Source organism: Zingiber officinale, chromosome 1A (assembly GCF_018446385.1).
Source record: "Zingiber officinale cultivar Zhangliang chromosome 1A, Zo_v1.1, whole genome shotgun sequence".
NCBI lineage: Eukaryota > Viridiplantae > Streptophyta > Magnoliopsida > Zingiberales > Zingiberaceae > Zingiber > Zingiber officinale.
Genome location: NC_055987.1, coordinates 174,811,720 through 174,831,772, shown reverse-complemented (window position 1 = coordinate 174,831,772; position 20,053 = coordinate 174,811,720). Strand labels below are relative to the sequence as shown.

General features: G+C 35.4%; 1 protein-coding gene across 1 annotated transcript; it reads right to left on the bottom strand.

Annotated features, from left to right (window-relative positions):
• Nucleotides 1–827: 827 nt before the first annotated feature.
• LOC122012568 (pentatricopeptide repeat-containing protein At4g21065-like) lies at nt 828–2,770 on the bottom strand. The gene has a single exon (XM_042569152.1). The coding sequence runs from the start codon at nt 2,727–2,729 to the stop codon at nt 1,239–1,241; it is 1,491 nt and encodes a 496-aa protein (XP_042425086.1). The 5' UTR covers nt 2,730–2,770; the 3' UTR covers nt 828–1,238.
• Nucleotides 2,771–20,053: the final 17,283 nt, after the last annotated feature.

Below are 20,053 nucleotides of genomic sequence, written 5' to 3'. Positions count from 1 at the left end.
ATTTTTGTTCAAGCAATAGTCAGGAGGATTGAGCAATCAATTGGAGGGACATTTTGATCGACTAGAGGCAGACTAAATGTGTCTGTCCGTGAGTCTATTTTATAAGCACTTAAGGATCTTTGAGCCAACACTTTGCACGAAAAAGCATCCTTCTGTTGTGCATAAGTTCTCAAGTTTTCAAAGCTTTCAAGGGTTTAATCAAGGTCAAAATTTTCAACTTAAGCTTTTCATTTCATCGTCTATTTGAGAGAAGAGCATATTGTAATCATTCCAAGGCTGGGATTGTAAAAGGCTAACTTCATTACCTCTTGTGAAGGAATAACTTTAGTGGGCATTCGAGGGTGACACATTACCATCTCATTGTGGTATAAGGCGAATACGCTCGCCCCCCGCGCCCCTGCCAATCCGTCCCTGGACGAACACGGAGGAGGTAAATCACGGACGGCTACTAGCCTTTAGAATAATGACTAGCACATAAGGGAGACATTTATCTCGACTTTGTCGAGATTCGAACCTCAAACCTCATGCCGCATTATATGAAGGTGTAATTATGTCTTATTATTATTATTATTATTTTCATTACAACTTCACTGTACACTCAAGAGCACCCTCGAACAACTAACAATCGAATTGCCTTTGCATTTTCAAGAGTTTTATTTTAGTGTGCTATCGATTCGCTCCTTCCCTTCTAGTAGGAAACACATGCCAATCCATTTCCTCGATCATAATCCTATAATATTCTTATGCTGGGAAATGGGAAGATGTAAAAGGGTAAATCTTATCAAACAAAAGTGGTTAGAAAAGACTACAACTAGAAGTCTGACATAACTTGGTGATTCTGCAGCACCCAAAGTAGTTGGATCCATGAAGTGTCAAGTATTCTTTCAAGCATGCCAAACATGCCAAGTACAAAAGAATCATCACATAACTGAGAAGGAAAACACAATAACATGCTGAACAAGTGAAGTGCAGCGAAAAGAATCAATCAGTGATAAGTGGACTATATGATACCAAAAGATGTGAGTTACTTAGAAAGTTACCAAGAGACTGATGCTTGCTGGAAGTGGCTTGCCAATTCAGAGAACCAAAAGTCTTTTGTTGATGTATTGAAAGATGAATAAATGTTGCTGCTTGAATCCTGCACGCTTGGCACATCTAAAATACCAACTGACCATTTTGAACAATCTATATGACACCAAAGGAAAATGGTGCTATAGAATGCTTGCACTCTTGAACCATTATTCTAACATTATACTCCTATCCAATCCGTGCAAAATTCTGTACATTTCCATTGTTAGTGGGTGACTTGTATCTCCCACCATAAACTTATGCAACCTGCCCTCAGCCTCCACTAAGGCAAACCCTTTCTCCTTCTTCAACCCTTCTTTAACCATTTTATGCCTAATCAAGTTCACCTCATTCCACCTGCCAACTCTAGCATACACATTAGACACCCCAACAAAGAATCCACCCTCCTGTTTCCTTGCTTCTAATTCTAATCCTAACAATTGCCTCTCCAGTTGCTTCCCGAGCATCGATCCACCATTAACAGTGTAGGCATGTAGCAGAGCACCCAAAACAACCCGGTTGGGCTTGAAAGGCATCGATTCGACAATGTTCTTTGCCTCTTCCAGCTTCCCTGCGCGACCAAGTAGGTCCACCATTGCTCCATAATGCTCCATTCTAGGCTCAACTCCATAAACTTCTTTCATCTCATTAAAAAGCTTTATCCCTGCTTCGACTAGGCCACAATGACTGCAAGCATGCAGTGCACAAGTGAATGCCATACTGTCCGGAGCAACATCGTCTGCCCTCATGCCATGATCCAAGAGAGCTATGGCTTCCTGACCACGGCCGTGCATGGCCAGTCCACCAATCATCGCAGTCCACGCCGATACATCTCTTACAGTCTCCATTTGATGGAACACCCTCCTGCCAGCCTCCAAGCATCCGCACTTGGTGTACATTTGCAAAAGGCTCGTGCCCACTTCAGAGGTCAAACAAATAAGCTGACGCAGCAACAGGGCGTGCATGCTGCGGCCGTGACCCAGAGCACCGAGGCCAGCACAGCATTGAAGGCCGGCCACAACGCCGAATGCGTCGGGGTGAGTCCCGTGCTTTGTCATTTCTGCGAATATGCAGAGGCCGTGATGGTGCCAAGCTGCCCTTGCGCAGCAGGAGATGAGAGCACTGTAGGTGACCGTGGATCTGTGGGGCATTTCGGCGAGCAGCTGTGTGGAGGCCGGCAAAAGCCCCAGGGAGGCGTATGCGTGGAGAAGGGAGGTGGCGACGTGGAGGTCTCCGAGGAGGCCGTGTCGAAGGGCGACGGTATGCAGGCAGAGCAAGGTGGGCAACGAGGAGGTGTTGATGGAGGCGCGGAGGAGGGAGAGGAGGACGAAGCGGTCGGGGTAGAGGTCGGAGCGGAGCATGAGGGCGAAGAGGGAGAATGCAGGGGAGGGGTCCAGAGCGGAGGAGTGGGCACGGATGAGAGAGGCGAAGGCAAAGGCGGAGGGGCGGGGGAGGGCGGCGCGAAAGGCGAGGAGGGCGAGGGGGATGTCGAAGGGTGCGGCAGCTGCCACGAAGCGGGAAGAGACGAAGGGGTCCGGGAGGAGGCCGGAGACGACGGCGCGGGCGAGGAGCCGCTTGAGACAGCGGGGGTCGCGGGCGCCGGCGTCGAGGGCGGATACTAGGTGGGCTCTGGCGTCGGCAAAGCGGGCGGCGCCGCTCATTCTCAAAGTGGCTCGCGTCTTCGTTTGGTAAATTTGGATGGAAAAGTGAAAAAAAAAATTAGTGTCCAGGAGTTTTTTATTTAAGAAAAAGAAAGGGATGGGAAAAATTTTCCTTTTATAATCAAAATAATTTCCACTTAAAAATAAGAGGAAATGAGGGAAACTTTTATTAAAGAAAAAATTATTTTTTCTTTCTTTTTTTTTTTAAATAAAAAAATGATTTTTTTTTTTCTTTCCTCCACTCTCCAATAAAAAAATATATCATTTCCCTTCTCTTCTTTTCTCCCTCATTCCTTTCTTTTCTCTTCTTCTCTTTCCCCTCCCAACTTCCAAACTAAGCCTAGATGTTATGCGAGCTCACGACATTATTCAAATCATAATTGGACAACAAAATATGGGTCATCCTAAGCTCCGACACAATTGGAAGAATCTCAATGGATTTAGTAATGCGTTATAGCATCCATAAGTATAAGGCATCATTGAGCAAGTTTGCCACTTTTATAATAGTATCAATCCTTTAATAGGTGATCTGATCACCTATTAAAGAAATATTTATAAAATATATATTTAAGATATACAAATATATATTTATAAATATTTCAATTACATAATATAAAACTATAACAAATATATACGTAAAAAAAGTCATAGAAGGAATAATAGTGCAGTGACAGAGTATCTTCTCAGTTTTTTAAATGTTTAAGGATTGAGTATACTTTGGTGAATTGACAGATGATTTTTTTTTAATGGACGGTTGACCTAAGAACTCTAAATTGATGAGTTCGTTGTGAGCACTTCCCGCTTTACCCTAGTAATTAGTGAAAATTTTTTGTGGAGCTGGACCGATCAACCCAAGGATTAGTCAGTGCAAGTTGAATATATACTTGGTGTCAACTAAAAAAAATCAAAGGAAGAAGAGATTTGATTAAAAAAATAATAATAAGATAAAATTTATTTAAATATAAATGATAATATATTAGGAGATATACTCCAATATCGTAGAAGGATATATATAATCGATCTCACCTAGTAAGATCAAGCTTAGTTATTATTATTTTAGCATAAGGTGATAACCCTCTCCTTGGGACACCTCTAGGACTACCCTATGCAATTTGGAAGGGAAAGTACGGCTCTTCTCCCCGACACCTAGTGAAGCCATAGTCACCTCGTCGTCGCTGCCTCGCCCAAGAGGTGAGATAGAGCATGTCATACTTAGTAACTATCTCTCTAAGTTTTCACAAATCGATTCACACCATCCATCATCTTTAATTATCTCGACATTCACCTTTAGCACTTTGTCTGGTTCCCCATCTCCAGCATCAAGGCCGACGAGGACTCGAAGACCATCTAGATCAATGTGGGCTACCTCACCGAGACCTTTCCATGGAAGCATTTCAAGGACGTACCCGATTGCCACAAGAAGTTGCTGCAGAAGGCCTCCTACCGCCACAGCCAACTTCTTATCTGAGGAATAGTTTTGCTTTCCCTTATGCTCGATCTTCAACTAATCTATTTGATAACTTAGATCAAATTTGGATGTTCTGGTAGATTATATAACCTATCCTTGAGAAAATAGCATTATCGATCTGGTTAATTCACTTTGCATTATCGATTTGGTTAATTCACCTTTCTGATGTTAACTTTGCCTGATTTATCGGTTCTTGGATGATAAATCATGATTTATGCCGTAGATCTATGCTACCTTGTTAGCACTAGAGTTTTTTCTCCAAAAGGGATCTAGAGATTTGATCATGTGAGAATACCACTTGGTACAAATTGACATCATCTTCAAGAAACACTCCCTGATTGGAAATGATATAGATAGAGACTTCCAAAAGAATCAACTTTTTAGGGTTATATATTCAAGCATCCTACTATTGGGTGATTGGATATTAATCACGTTGTAGGTCATACTGCAATATTAACATAATTATCGAATTTCTCTACATTAATATAAGGAATGATCCGAATCGTCTATCTAAAGAAATATAGCTGACAAGTGATAATTTTATGATCAATTTATTTGAAATGGGGTTTTGTTGTTGAGTTAGATGCTAAGACTAAACAATGTGAGTAATTAAAACTCTAAACTAACTAACTACAATTGTGGTGGAATTAAAGGAAACATAAAGTAAAGTGTCCTTAATCTAATCCTAATGAGAATATAATGAAAAGCATTTGATGAAACAAGACAAAATAGAACTTAAACAAGGTAAAATGCATTAACTAAAGTAGCAAAATTTTAAGGGGCATTATGAAAAACACATTGCAAACAAAAAAAAGAACTAAATGAAACTAAGTGATACAAATAAGGAAGCTTTCCCCAATTGGAATGAATGTTATGGATGGTGATTGTGGAGGAGTGCTCGGATCTAAGAGCTCGGTGGAATTGTACACGAAACTTTGAACCCCAAAGTTCCAGGACAAATGGTGGATGGATACGATCGAGAGTTATGAACCCCTAAACTACTATAGATAAAGGTGGAGTAGATGACGATGGGAACTCCCTCTTATCTCTTCTCCTCGATGGATGATGCTCTCTTATGAGGAAGGGAATCCACTTTCCTTCTCTTGAGGTGTATAAAAATGGAGCATCTCCCAGTTCCAACCGGGAGAGAGTGAGTTGAGCTCTAGTGATGACTTGCGGGATGAAGGTGGAGATGGTTGGCAGTGTGGAGGAAGATGGAGGTGGTGTTCGTTTGTGGAAGGGAAGATTGTAGCGCCTCTCCTAACTAGGATAAGGGCTTGCATATGGTAATGGAGATGGCCGGAGGAACCCCTCCACCAAGTATGGATGAAGGTGGAGGATTAGAAGATGGATTGCGATGTGGAGTAGGAAGGAAATAGTGTTCAAGATGAGGAAAGTTTTGTGGGATGGAGTGTGTTATGTTGCTTCTCTAATGGTGAACCGAATTCTCCACAAGTGAATTGGTTGATGCTTTAATTGAACCCTTCAAATATTAAACCAATCCCCAATTGAATCACTCAAAGATGAACTAAACTCTCAATTGAACCATGTTGTGAACTGTTGATTGCTTGAAAAGGTGGTGAACCATTGATGGCTTGAGGAGGTGAATCAACCTCATAGATGTAACCCACCTTCCAATTGACCCGAACCCCTTTCACTCTTAAACCAACTCTCTTTAACCCTAGTTTTGGGCTAAGATTGGTTCCGCGCAACTAAGTCCATGGCTCATCTTGTTCTCCTACAAAATCACATTCAAATTTTAGATATAATGTCATAAATATAGGGAAAATTACATTGGCATTCAAAATAAATCCAAATTTATAAAATACAACATAAAGAAGGATTTAAGCAATGAGAGGATTAAAATATCAAGTATAAGATGTTGGAGCAATCTCAATGGTCTGTGCGATCATGTGTTTTGGTATTTGGGCAAAGGGTTTAATTTAGGTTTACTCTTGTATTTGATATGTGTATATAAGTGTGCAAGTTTGCAGCATACACATATGACTAAGCTTGATGGCTTCAAATCCTATGAAGCATAGAGCATCGGAGGGACTGTGAACAAGGCAGCAAGAATAAGAGCCAAGGGAAGCGACTTCGAGGCATACGCGAAGGATGACATTGGCGACGAGCCGCGGGCTTGAATGCATCCGAGGGTGTTGGTTGCTACTCGGAAAACCTAACGGTTCCACTGTACAAAATTTTGTACAAAGGTCTGAACCTTTTCCTAACTACCATGTATTCTTTTAAATTAAACTTGGATCGCCTGCGGAACTTAACACGTTTGATCCCAAGTTTAACTTATATATTCTTTTAGATTTAGATTTGGATCTCCTGCGGAACTTAACACGTTCAATCTAAATCACCTAGGTCACAAAGTTGATTAAATATTAATTTTCAAATTTGGCTTCCAGGACTGCATGGCGAGGCACATGACCTTCTTGGATATGGGAGCAACCACCACCGCCTAGACAAAGCCTTTTAAGGAAAGTTAATATTTAATTTCCTTAAATGACTCTAGGTTAACCAAAAAGAATAATCAAAGCACAAGTTCGAAAAGAAAACAAAAGAACACAACATCGAAAATTAATTCGAAATCTAGAATCACATGCCTCTTATATTTGGTATTTTTACAAAGAAATAAAACTAGTATGATGCGGAAAATAATTACTAGTTATACCTTTCTTTGTGAACTTTCAATGACCTCTTGATCTTCTACCGTATTCCTCTTCTAACCTCGGACATTGTGTGGGCAATGATCTTCCGAGATGAGAACCACCAAGGCACCTTCTTCTTTCTTCCTTCAAGTTTCGGCCAAGCAAAAACTTCCAAAGGATGAAGAACTTTTTCCACCAACCAAGCTCCAAGGGATGCAAGAAACAAGCCTCCTTTCTCTCCTTTTCTCCAAGCTAGATCCGGCCACTTCTATGTCTCCAAGAGGTGATGAAGTCTCGGCCACAAGAAGGAGAAGAGAGAAGGGGAAGGGGAAACTCTAGGGGCAGGCCACACCTAGGAAGAAAAGAGAGGAAGAAAAAGAACAGAGTCGTTAGCCATGAAGGCACCTCTACCCCCTCTTTTATAATCCTTGGTCTTGACAAATAAAGAAATTTTAATAAAAACTTCCTTAATTCCTTTGCCATGAAAAAGAAAAAATTATTTAATTAAAAATAATTTTCTTTTCTTAATATCAATGGTCGGCCACCTCCAATCCCCAAATCAAGGAAAGTTTTAATCAAAACAAGAATTAAAACTTCCTAATTTGTTTCTGGAAATTTATAAAAATTTCTCCAATAATTTTTATCCCTTCGTGATTGGTTAATAAAAAGAAAATTTTATAAATTAAAATCTTTCTTTTAAACATGTGGATAATTTTCAAAAAGGAAAGTTATCTCTAAAAATTAAAATATCCTTTCAATCTACAAATAAGAAAAGATATTAAATCTTTTCTTAATCTTTTGTAGAAACTAATAAAAGAAAATTTTTAATTTTTTAAACTTTCTTTTAAATCATGAACATGATTAAAAGGAAAGTTTTTACCAAAATTAAAATCAACCTTTTAATCTATAAATAAGGAAAGAGATTTAGCTCTTCTCTTAATCTTTTGTAGAATCTTATAAAAGGAAAGATTTAAATTTTTAAACTCTCTTTTAAATCATGTTATCCACATAAAAAATATTTTAAAATTAAAATTCCTTTTTATTTTAACAGGGTCGGCCACCTAAGCTTGAGTTCAAGCTAGGGCCGGCCACATGAATTCACCCATGAACCAAGCCATGGCCGGCCCTAGCTTGGTCTCCAAGCTAGCTTGGTCGGCCCCTATAGGATGGGTAAGAAGGTGGGTATAGGTGGGTATAGTACTCTATACTTAAGAGGCTACGATAGGGACCGAGAGGAGGAATTGGTTTTGGTCTCCTGATAAAATTAAGCATCCCGTGTTCGCCCCGAACACACAACTTAATTTTATCAATAATAATTCATTCCACTAGAGAACTATTATTGAACTACCGCACCACTCCCAAATTACATTTTTGGGCTCCTTCTTATTATGAGTGTATTAGTCTCCCTGTGTTTAAGATAATGAATGTCCACTAATTAAATGAATTACTGACAACTCACTTAATTAATATCTTAGTCCAAGAGTAGTACCACTCAACCTTATTATCATGTCAGACTAAGTCCACCTGCAGGGTTTAACATGACAATCCTTATGAGCTTCTCTTGGGGACATTCTCAACCTAGATCACTAGAACACAGTTTCTTTCTATAATCAACAACACACACTATAAGTGATATCATTTCCCAACTTATCGGGCTTATTGATTTATCGAACTAAATCTCACCCATTGATAAATTAAAGAAATAAATATCAAATATATGTACTTGTTATTATATTAGGATTAAGAGCACACACTTCCATAATAACTGAGGTCCTTGTTCCTTTATAAAGTCAGTATAAAAAGAAACGACCTCTAATGGTTCTACTCATTACACTCTAAGTATACTAGTGTAATTATATAGTTAAGATAAACTAATACCTAATTACACTACGACCTTCCAATGGTTTGTTCCTTTCCATCTTGGTCGTGAGCTACTGTTTATAATTTATAAGGTACTGATAACATGATCCTCTGTGTGTGACACCACACACCATGTTATCTACAATATAAATTAATTGAACAACTACATTTATCATAAATGTAGATATTTGACCAATGTGATTCTTATTTCTAGATAAATGTTTATACCAAAAGCTAGACTTTTAGTATATATCCTAACAGAGGTATGAGAGCCAAAGAAAATAGGCTTGAAGGCAAGAGGTCAAGGCTACAACGAAGAGTCAAGTGAGTCGTAAGGGTGAGAGTTCGAGTGTTGAGAGATTGTACTCGAGTACCAGTCAACTGGTGGTTTCATCAGTTGACTGGTTCAGTCGACTTGGCAATCGATTGGGAGCGAACAGAATGCTTCTGTTTATTCGACAAGTGTGGATCAGTCGACTGGTACTTTCACCAATCGACTGGTATCGAGCCATTGGGTTGATACGGTCGAATATCTATTGAGGGCAGTCGACTGATGGTTTTGACAGTCAACTGGTAGGCGGAGTTTTCCAAACCGTGGCCTATATAACCAAGGCTTTGGAGCTTGGTTAAGGCTGACGAAATTAGTGGTGGTTAACCCTAATTAGTAGTCAACTAATGCCCTAGCAATCTGAGTGCTCTTGGTCAAGTTGTGGCAAGGTTTCTCCACCGACAAGGAGGATTGTGTTAGCTGGAGTTTCTGAGGATTAATCCATCGACGGATTGAGGGATCGTTCACTTTACGAACAACCATGGAGTAAGAGCAAGTTATCTCTGAACCACGTAAATGAGCTTGTTAGCGGTTTGCATTTCTTTTCTTAGTCTTTAGGTTGTTTGTTTTGTATTATTATGCTGCACAAACTAACAAGAGTAGGAAGCTATCGATTTGGGGGCACCATTTATCCAACCCCCCTTCTAGTTGACTGTACAAGATCCCCAACAAGTGGTATCAGAGCGAGGACGCTCTCCATTGGACTGGTTACCAAGGAAGCAAAATATGATCGACTTGATAGCACCTCCAAAGTTTGAAGGAAGAAGCCTATGGGACATTACCTATTGGATGATGAAGATGGAAATCTTCTTCAACACGGATTGAGACACCATGATGGTGATCAAGGAACCGTTCGAAGTCCCAAAAGATAAGAAAGGGAAGAAGCTTCGACCACGATATTGGACGGAAGAGCAAACTTCATGATCGGAGGCAAATGATTGTTAGAGTGTATACTAAAAGCCTAGTTTTTTGTAAACATTTATTTTGAAATAAAGAATCACATTAGTCAAATGTCTACATTTATATGCTAAGTGTAGTTGTTCAATTAATTTATATTATAGATAACATGGTGTGTGGTGTCACACACAGAAGATCATGTTATCAATTCCTTATAAATTATAAATAGTAGCTCACGACTAAGATGGTAAGGAACAAACCATTGGAATAGTCGTAGTATAATTTGGTATTAGTTTATCTTAACTATAAAATTACACTAATACAATCTGAGTATATTGAGCAGGACCATTTAAGGTAAGTTCTTTTTATACTGACTGCATAAAAGAACAAGATCTTTGTTATTATGGAAGTGTGTGCTCTTAATCCTGATATAATAACTGTAAGACCGTTGGATTCGATAGAGGGGGGGTGAATATTGATTCGAAAATCTCGAGTTAAAACGCAGCGGAAAAGTAAGGAAGTAAAGAAATGAACACGGTTGATTTTTTACTTCGTTCGGAGCCTGTGACGACTCCTACTCGAAGGCCCGTACTCCTTGAGTACCTTCGTTGGGCAATTCACTAGCAATTCGGATAATTACAATTTACGTACAAATATTGCTAATGAAAAGAAAGAAAACAAAGCTAACCGACAAACAATGAATTAAAAAGAGAGCCGGAGTGGGTCGTCGGAGCTTTGTGAACGTTGTTGGAGCGCAGAGCAGCAGAGTGATTGGACTCAGAGTTCTCAGAAGACTGATATCTTGAAGCTCCTGCCTGGGGCTTCTTTTATATGCTGCTCCGGGCGCCTGGATCCCTTCCGGGCGCCTGGAATGTGACGTAACACTCCCAACCAGCATTCTCCAAGTGTCAACGTCGTCCTGGGGATAAAACTTGCCTCCGGGCGCCCGGATCCCCTCCGGGCGCCCGGACCGCCCGGACCCTCTTCTCCGGAAAGTCCTTCTCCTGCAAGAAAAGGTTAGTCCGAGGCAAATGTACCCTGCAGCAAAGAATGTTAGCACAGTTTTATCGATAAGCAAAGTATGACTTAGATTCCGTCTTTCCGAGACCGGAATCTAGTCACGATCTCGACTTAGATATCCGAAATGGATCTAAGCCGGATCGACGCCTAATGTCCCCTTCCCGGGAACGCGTCACTCCCTTCCAGTGACTTACCTCACTTACCTGCCAGACGTCCGGTCAGCCCGTCGACCCGTCTGGACTTCTCGCCAAGCGTCCGGTCAGCCCGTCGACCCGCTTGGACTTCTCGCCAGCTATCCGGTCAGCCCGTCGACCTAGCTGGACTTCTCGCCAAGCGTCCGGTCAGCCCGTCGACCCGCTTGGACTTCTCGCCAGCTATCCGGTCAGCCCGTCGACCTAGCTGGACTTCGTGCCAGACATCTGGTCAGCCCGTCGACCTGTCTGGACTTTTCCTGCACACTTGATCAAAGTGTCAGACAACAACAAAACTAACTTAACCTATTTGTCATTCATCAAAACCTGGGTTAGACCGTTAGTGCTACCCGCACCAACAATCTCCCCCTTTTTGATGGAATGACAACTTGGTTTAAGTTAGTGAAAACATATGCAAGAAGCAACATGCATTTGTGTGGTTTTAAAGTTAGTTTGTGTTTTCAAATTGGTTTAGCTAACTTAACCACCTAACCCTTCTCCCCCTTTGGCATTCATCAAAAATAAGCATGGAGTAAGTAAGCATAGACATAGGCTTCAGACAAAGTTTGCTTTTATTTCTTAAATCTTTGAAAAAAACTAAGTTTTGAACCATAACTGATCAAAATTCCAAAACTAAGTTTGAAAGATAGCTAATTTTTCAGGTATAGTTTTTAAGGTCAAAGTTAAAAACTATAGTTTTCAAACATAAGTTTTCAACATCAAAATTCCAAAACTAAGTTTTCAAAACTGATTGAAATTCACTAAGTTTGTAAAAGATTCAAAATTTCAAAATTAGGAAAATGATTTTGAGAAGCTTAGTTTGTAAACTTAAGTTTTGAAAGAAATCTAATTTCCACAATTTTCAATAACAAAGCAATTTTTAAAACTAATTTTTGTAAAAGTTAACTTTCAAATCAAAATGTCAAATTTAAGTAAAATCAAATTTTAAGAACTAGAGTTTTAAATTCAATTTTCAAAAACTAAGTTAAATCTAATCAATTTTCAATAAAAAGTAAAACAGCTTAGTTTTTTTTAAAAAAATAGGTTTAAGAATTTTTTTTTTAAGAAAACAATTTTCAAGAACAAATTTTAAAATATTTTTAGATAAAGGGAAAATTTTAATTAATCCGTCCCCCTGACATAAAATTTTGAAAGTATTTGCTAAAAATATTCAAAGTAATTTTTTTTTTTTTAAATTGAGGTAGAATTTTCTAGAGAGATTTTAAAGAGAAGATTAAAAACTAACACTTAAGGAGATAAATAAACCTCCCCCTGAATTTGATACTCCTTTAATATATTAATCCTTCTTATTTATTACTCTTCCTTAATTTATTAATCTTCCTTATTTTATTATCCCCCATAATTGTTTATTTGAGTTTGATTAATCAATAATTAATTTTAGATTCAGACTTTTAAGCTTAAGGTTAAATACGAAAAGAATTTATTAATTCAATAACAGTTAACCATTATCAATAATTTATTGATTAATTTTTACATGATTTAATAATTTAATATTTATTTAAAATGAGTTAACCTTTTTATTAATTAATTGAATTGGTTAATAAAAGTATTAGTTATAATTCGATTTTTTCATTTACTTCCTTTAAAGTTGGATTAACTTAGGTTAAAGTAGGTAGTAGTTTGAAGTTAAACTCGTTATTAAACAAGGTTAAGTAAGGTTCAATTTATGTCAAAATTTAATTATGTTTTAATAAAAATAATTAATATTTTAAAGGTTGAAAAAAAAGAAAAGAAATGACTTAGAGTAATTTTAATATTTTTACTAAGGTTAAACCTAGGTTCTAATCAAATCAAGCTTAGTTCTCAAATAAAGTAAAACTTAAATAGTTAAGTTCTACTTATTAATTACATAATTAAGTTTAAAGTTAAAGTTAACGGAATTTAAGTTTTTAAGTTAGGTGTCTAAGTTTTAAATGAATTTAAAAGAATTATAATTATTATTATTTTTAAGGGAATTCTAACAGGATTTTAGAATGATTTTTATAATTATTTAATGAAAATTAATATACGTTCAATTCAATTTTGATTTTAGATTAAAATTAATATCAGTGATTAATTTAGGTTTAAGTTTTAAGTTTAAGTTAAATTTTTAAGTTTTAATTTAAGTTTTAATTTTCAGTTAGGTTAAATTAAGTTTTAATGAGTTTTAATTTAAGATCTAATTTTCAGTTAAGTTAAATTAAAAAATAATTTTAAGGTTAAAATGATGTTTAAGATTGAAAATGAGTTTAAAGTCAAAATAATAATTTTTAAAGTGAAAATAGTCTATAGAAATAATTTATTATTATTACTATTTTTTTTTTAAGTTAAAAGAATTTTATCATAGTGAAAAAAGATTTTTTTTTTTTTTAAATGATACATAATTTTTAAAATAGTTTTAAAATAATTTTTTAAAAATGTTTTAAAATAATTTTTAAAAGAATTTTTTTAAAGTTTTTAAAATGATTTTTAAAAGAGTTTTTAAAATAATTTTTAAAAGAATTTTTTTAAAGTTTTTAAAATGATTTTTAAAAGAGTTTTTAAAATAATTTTTAAAAATGTTTTTTAAAAGAATTTTTAAAAGTTTTTAAAATGATTTTTAAAAGAGTTTTTAAAATAATTTTTAAAATGTTTTAAAATAATTTTTTAAAGTTTTTAAAATGATTTTTAAAATAATTTTTAAAATGTTTTAAAATAATTTTTTAAAGTTTTAAAAATGATTTTTAAAAGAGTTTTTAAAATAATTTTTAAAATGTTTTAAAAGAATTTTTTAAAGTTTTTAAAATGATTTTTAAAAGAGTTTTTAAAATAATTTTTAAAATGTTTTAAAAGAATTTTTTAAAAGAATTTTTAAAAGTTTTTAAAATTATTTTTAAAAGAGTTTTTAAAATAATTTTCAAAATGTTTTAAAAGAATTTTTAAAAGTTTTTTTTAAAATGATTTTTAAAAGAGTTTTTAAAATAATTTTTAAAATGTTTTAAAAGAATTTTTAAAAGTTTTTTAAAATGATTTTTAAAAGAGTTTTTAAAATAATTTTTAAAATGTTTTAAAAGAATTTTTTAAAAGAATTTTTAAAAGTTTTTAAAATTATTTTTAAAAGAGTTTTTTAAAATAATTTTTAAAATGTTTTAACAGAATTTTTAAAAGAATTTTTAAAAGTTTTTAAAATGATTTTTAAAAGAGTTTTTTAAAATAATTTTTAAATGAATTTTTTAAAGTTTTTAAAAGATTTTTTAAAAGTTTTTAAAATGATTTTTAAAAGAGTTTTTTAAAATAATTTTTAAAAGAATTTTTTAAAGTTTTTAAAATAATTTTTAAAAGAATTTTTTAAAGTTTTTAAAAGAGTTTTTAAAATAATTTTTAAAATGTTTTAAAAGAACTTTTAAAAGAATTTTTTAATGTTTTTAAAATGATTTTTAAAAGAGTTTTTAAAATAATTTTTAAAATGTTTTAAAATAATTTTAACAGAATTTTTTTTAAAGTTTTTTTTTTTAAAAAAAAAAAATAAGTTTTAAAAGTTTTTAAAAGAATTTTTAAAATCAGTTTTAAAAATTTTTAAAATAATTTTTAACATAATTTTCAAAATAAGTTTTAAAAGTTTTCAAAAGAATTTTTAAAATAATTTTTTTTTTTTAAAATAAGTTTTAAAAGTTTTTAAAAGAATTTTTAAAATCAGTTTTAAAAGTTTTTAAAAGAATTTTTAACATAATTTTCAAAATAAGTTTTAAAAGTTTTCAAAAGAATTTTTAAAATAATTTTTTTTTAAAAATAAGTTTTAAAATTTTTAAATGAATTTTTAAAATAATTTTTAAAATCAGTTTTAAAAATTTTTAAAATAATTTTTAGATTAAGATAATTTAAGTTTAATTTTTAAAATAAATTTGTAAGTAAAAGAAAATTAAATTTAATTTTTAAAATAAAATTTTAAATTAAAGAAAATGTTATTTTAATTTAATTGATTTAATTTTAATTTAATTTAATATATTATTTAATTAATTTCTTTTAGGTCCTTAGTCATCTCACCTGATCTATATTTTCAATCAGGGAATCCTACAATTTTGTGAGATGAATTAGATTTAATTATAGAGTTTGATTTAACTTGTGTTAGATTCAGGTTTAGCTTTGGTATCAACAAATAGGCATTCTTCGGATAAACTTCTAAGCTTGGCGAGTCACTTGGACGTCATTAGAAGTAACCAACCTTTCGAGGTTTTCCGAATAGTCCTATCCATGGAGCTTAGTACTAAACCTTGGTCTAACTAGTTAGGTTCTGTTTAAGGGTAGCTTCGGTCAGTTCCACTTGGCCAAATGCACCAGATCGAAGTCATATCTTTCTAGACATGCGATGCCCAAGCTTCCCTAACGTACTATCATCCAAAAACTTTACCCGTACCATGATTTAAGTTAAACTGGGTCCCTTTTTAACTAATCCTAATTACCCTGCCGGGTTAGTTTATTTGGGTTACCCTGTCGGGTAAGTTATTTTTGGAAGTGCCAACTATTATGAAGCCTCCCCTTAAATTATTGATTTTTCTTTTCAAGATTTCTTGTATAATTAGAGTTGGTTTTAGTTAAGTTTTAATGTTTAATTTGTAATTTAAATTTAAGTTTTTAATTTTGAATTAATTAAATTGATCAAATTATCTTTCTTTAAAAGAGTATATTTAACATTTAAATTTTCTTTCAATTTTATTGGGTTAATTGAATTATCTTTCTTTAAAGGTTTATCTTTTAACTTTTTATTAATTGTTAATTTTAAATTTTCTAGATTATTTTTGTTTAATATGTTATCTTTAACATTTAATTTTAAGTTTGTTAACTTCCGTTTTGATTTTATCAAAGTGTTTGATTTTATCCTTATATTTTCTTTACCTTTTAAGTTGATATAATTAGTGGAATTTATTAAATAAGTCTTATCATTAAAATTTAATTTTTTGTTAATTAAATTATCTTGGGTTTGGATAGAATTTTTCAGATTGATATTGTCTAGATTATTAAATAATTTATTAATTATGTCTAGATTAATATTGACCTTGTCATCCTTTTTGTTCGAATTTTCAAATTTGTTTAGGTTTAAATTCGAATTTTTAGATTTATTGATTTTTTTTAGATTTTCTGTATTTTCTAAATTAATTATATTTATTTTATCAGAAAATATCCTAGGGGTATTTTCGCAAGTATTGTCATGTATACTATTTTCACATATCCTTTCAGACATATCCAAATTAACATGCACATATTTTAAACTACTACTAGCAAGGGTGTTTTGGTAATTATTACTAACCTTGAGCGCAACCCCTAATTCAGCAGGCTTCTCCGTTGGATCTGACTCGAGTCCGGATTCGACTTTAACTTGATCTTCTAGCTCCATTGGCGTCTCGTGAAACTTGATCAACTGGGTCCATAGCTCATATGCATTCTTGTATTTTTCTAGTCTGCATATAATATTGTTAGGTAAAATATTATAAATAATTTTACTTACGTTTTTATTCAGCTCCGAGTTCTGAGAAGGTTTTTTCAATATTAGCATATAATCGATATCTACGCTTCCTAAGAAGCATTCCATTCTTCGCCTCCAGTAGTTGAAATCTTCATCGTACGGTGGTGGTTCATTGGGGTTCCATCCTTCTTGAAAAGACATTGTTCTTGCACACAATGAAACAAAGACAAAATCCCAAGACTTGGTCTTGGATTAGCAGTGCTGGAAAAAAAAATATTTCACTACTAATTTTTTTTTTAAATAATAAAATATTATTAAAATATTAATAAAAAATATTACCTCAAATTTTTGAAAATGTAATATTTTGTCGATACTAAATAATAGTGAAAAGATGACGATGTATTTTTCAAAACCAGTTTTGGAGGGAAAAAACGAAAGGCGTAAGGTTTTATTTTAAAAACGAACGATATCTAATTTTTCTTTCAAAAAGTCCCCCCTTTGCCTGATTGGTGGTTGCACCAAATCAGAGCGGTACCTGCTCTGATACCACTTGTAAGACCGTTGGATTCGATAGAGGGGGGGTGAATATCGATTCGAAAATCTCGAGTTAAAACGCAGCGGAAAAGTAAGGAAGTAAAGAAATGAACACGGTTGATTTTTACTTCGTTCGGAGCCTGTGACGACTCCTACTCGAAGGCCCGTACTCCTTGAGTACCTTCGTTGGGCAATTCACTAGCAATTCGGATAATTACAATTTACGTACAAATATTGCTAATGAAAAGAAAGAAAACAAAGCTAACCGACAAACAATGAATTAAAAAGAGAGCCGGAGTGAGTCGTCGGAGCTTTGTGAACGTTGTTGGAGCGCAGAGCAGCAGAGTGATTGGACTCAGAGTTCTCAGAAGACTGATATCTTGAAGCTCCTGCCTGGGGCTTCTTTTATATGCTGCTCCGGGCGCCTGGATCCCTTCCGGGCGCCTGGAATGTGACGTAACACTCCCAACCAGAATGCTCCAAGTGTCAACGTCGTCCTGGGGATAAAACTTGCCTCCCGGGCGCCCGGATCCCCTCCGGGCGCCCGGACCCCTCTTCTCCAGAAAGTCCTTCTCCTGCAAGAAAAGGTTAGTCCGAGGCAAATGTACCCTGCAGCAAAGAATGTTAGCACAGTTTTATAGATAAGCAAAGTATGACTTAGATTCCGTCTTTCCGAGACCGGAATCTAGTCACGATCTCGACTTAGATATCCGAAATGGATCTAAGCCGGATCGACGCCTAATGTCCCCTTCCCGGGAACGCGTCCTCGCAGTCACTCCTTCCGTGACTTACCTCACTTACTACGTCCGGTCAGCCCGTCGACCGTCTGGACTTCGCCTGCGCACGGTCGACCCGCTTGGACTTCTCGCCACTATCCGGCCAGCCCGTCGACCTAGTGGACTTCTCGCCAAGCGTCCGGCCAGCCCGTCGACCCGCCAGCCGTCCGGTCAGCCCGTCGACCTAGCTGGACTTCGTGCCAGACATCTGGTCAGCCCGTCGACCTGTCTGGACTTTTCCTGCACACTTGATCAAAGTGTCAGACAACAACAAAACTAACTTAACCTATTTGTCATTCATCAAAACCTGGGTTAGACCGTTAGTGCTACCCGCACCAACAATAACAAGTACATATATCTAATATTTATTTCTTTGACTTATCAAAGGGTGCGATTTAGTTCGATAAATCAATAGGCCTGATAAGTTGGGAAATGATATTATTTATAGTGGTTGTTGTTGATTATAGAAGGAAATTGTGTTCTAGTAATCTAAGTTGATGATGCCCCCAAGAGAAGCTCATAAGGATTGTCATGTAAACCTTGCAGGTGGACTTAGTCCGACATGACGATAAGGTTGAGTGATACTACTCTTGGAGCTAGATATTAATTAAGTGAGTTGTCAGTAATTCATTTAATTAGTGGACATTCTATATCTTAAACACAGGGAGACTAACACCCTATGAGGCTCTATATGGGAGGAGATATAGGTCTCCTATCTGTTGGTATGAAGGTGGCGAAAGGAAGGAAATAGGATTCTAGACAGACCATATCGAGGACACCACCAAAGCCATTCAGAACATTCGCCAGAGAATAGAAACTGCTTAGAACCGGCAGAAGAGCTATGCGGATGTGCGCTGAAGACCGCTAGAATTTGACGTGGGAGATTTAGTGTTCCTCAAAGTAGCTCCTATGAAAGGAGTAATGAGGTTTGGGAAGAAGGAGAAGTTGAGCCCACGTTATGTGGGGACATACCGGATCTCCAAAAGGGTTGGCAAGGTAGCGTATGAGTTGGAACTACCTCAGGAAATGTCAGTCATTCATAATGTATTCCATGTCTCAATGCTGAAGAAGCATGTTCCTGATGCGAATCAAGCGATTGAGCCACAGACGGTATAAGTTCAAGAGAACTTCAGTTATGAAAGTCGACCTATTCAGATAATAGATCGAGAAGTTAAGAAGCTGAGGAACAAAAATATACCGTTAGTGAAAGTGTTGTGGCAAGGTCAACATTATGAAGAGGCAACTTGGGAACGCGAGGATGATATGAGACGGAAGTATCCACACTTGTTCTAAGTTCGAGGATGAGCTTTTTATAAGGTATAGGGAAATTGTAACACCCGTAAATTTCCTTTATTTTTACAAAGCGCAAAAAAAGAAATAGAAGAAGAGAAAAGAAATAAAAATATATGCATAAATGGCTCGGGCTAAGATTTGAACCCGAGACCTCTTGCTTAAGAGTTGTTTAAGTAGCCATTAGGTGATGGTAAAACATCACATGAGCAATATGAAACAATTCCTTATATGTGGATAATGTGCGAAGAGATGCTCCAACTTCCACTTAGTATAAAAGGAGTTGGATGAGATCAAAACCTAATCTTCCGCCTCCTTTTTCCTCTCTAGCTGAATCCTTTTCTCCCTTCGTTCAAGTTTCGGCCAAGGAAACCTAGGGCTCCAAGTCTTGAAGCTTTCCCAAGGAGAGAATCTAAGGGGAGGGTTCTCCCAAGGAGGTAGTACACAAAAGGAGGGCGACTCGGAGATTAAGGCATACGAGGGAGGATTTTGGGGTCTTCTTTGCACCTTATAATCGTAAGATATAGCGAAAGAATGTAAGTATCTCTCACCTATAGTATGAGTAGCTTCGTTAATACATGTTACGATATGCTTTAAACGTGTTGCATGATAAACGAGATAGATGCTATGATATGTAAGATGCCCGTAAAGTTTTGGGATTAAAAGCATGCTTAGATCATTTTAGTTTTCTTCCCATTAAGTTTTGGAACTAAGAAGTATAATCAAGTGCCTAAAGTGCTTCCCTATAAGTACGGGATAATTAAGCACACATAAGGTGTTTGGTTAAATGTCAAACAAGTGCAAGTACAAGAAATTATTAGTTAAAAGGAAGTATTTTACTTTAGAAAGACATGTACTGGACA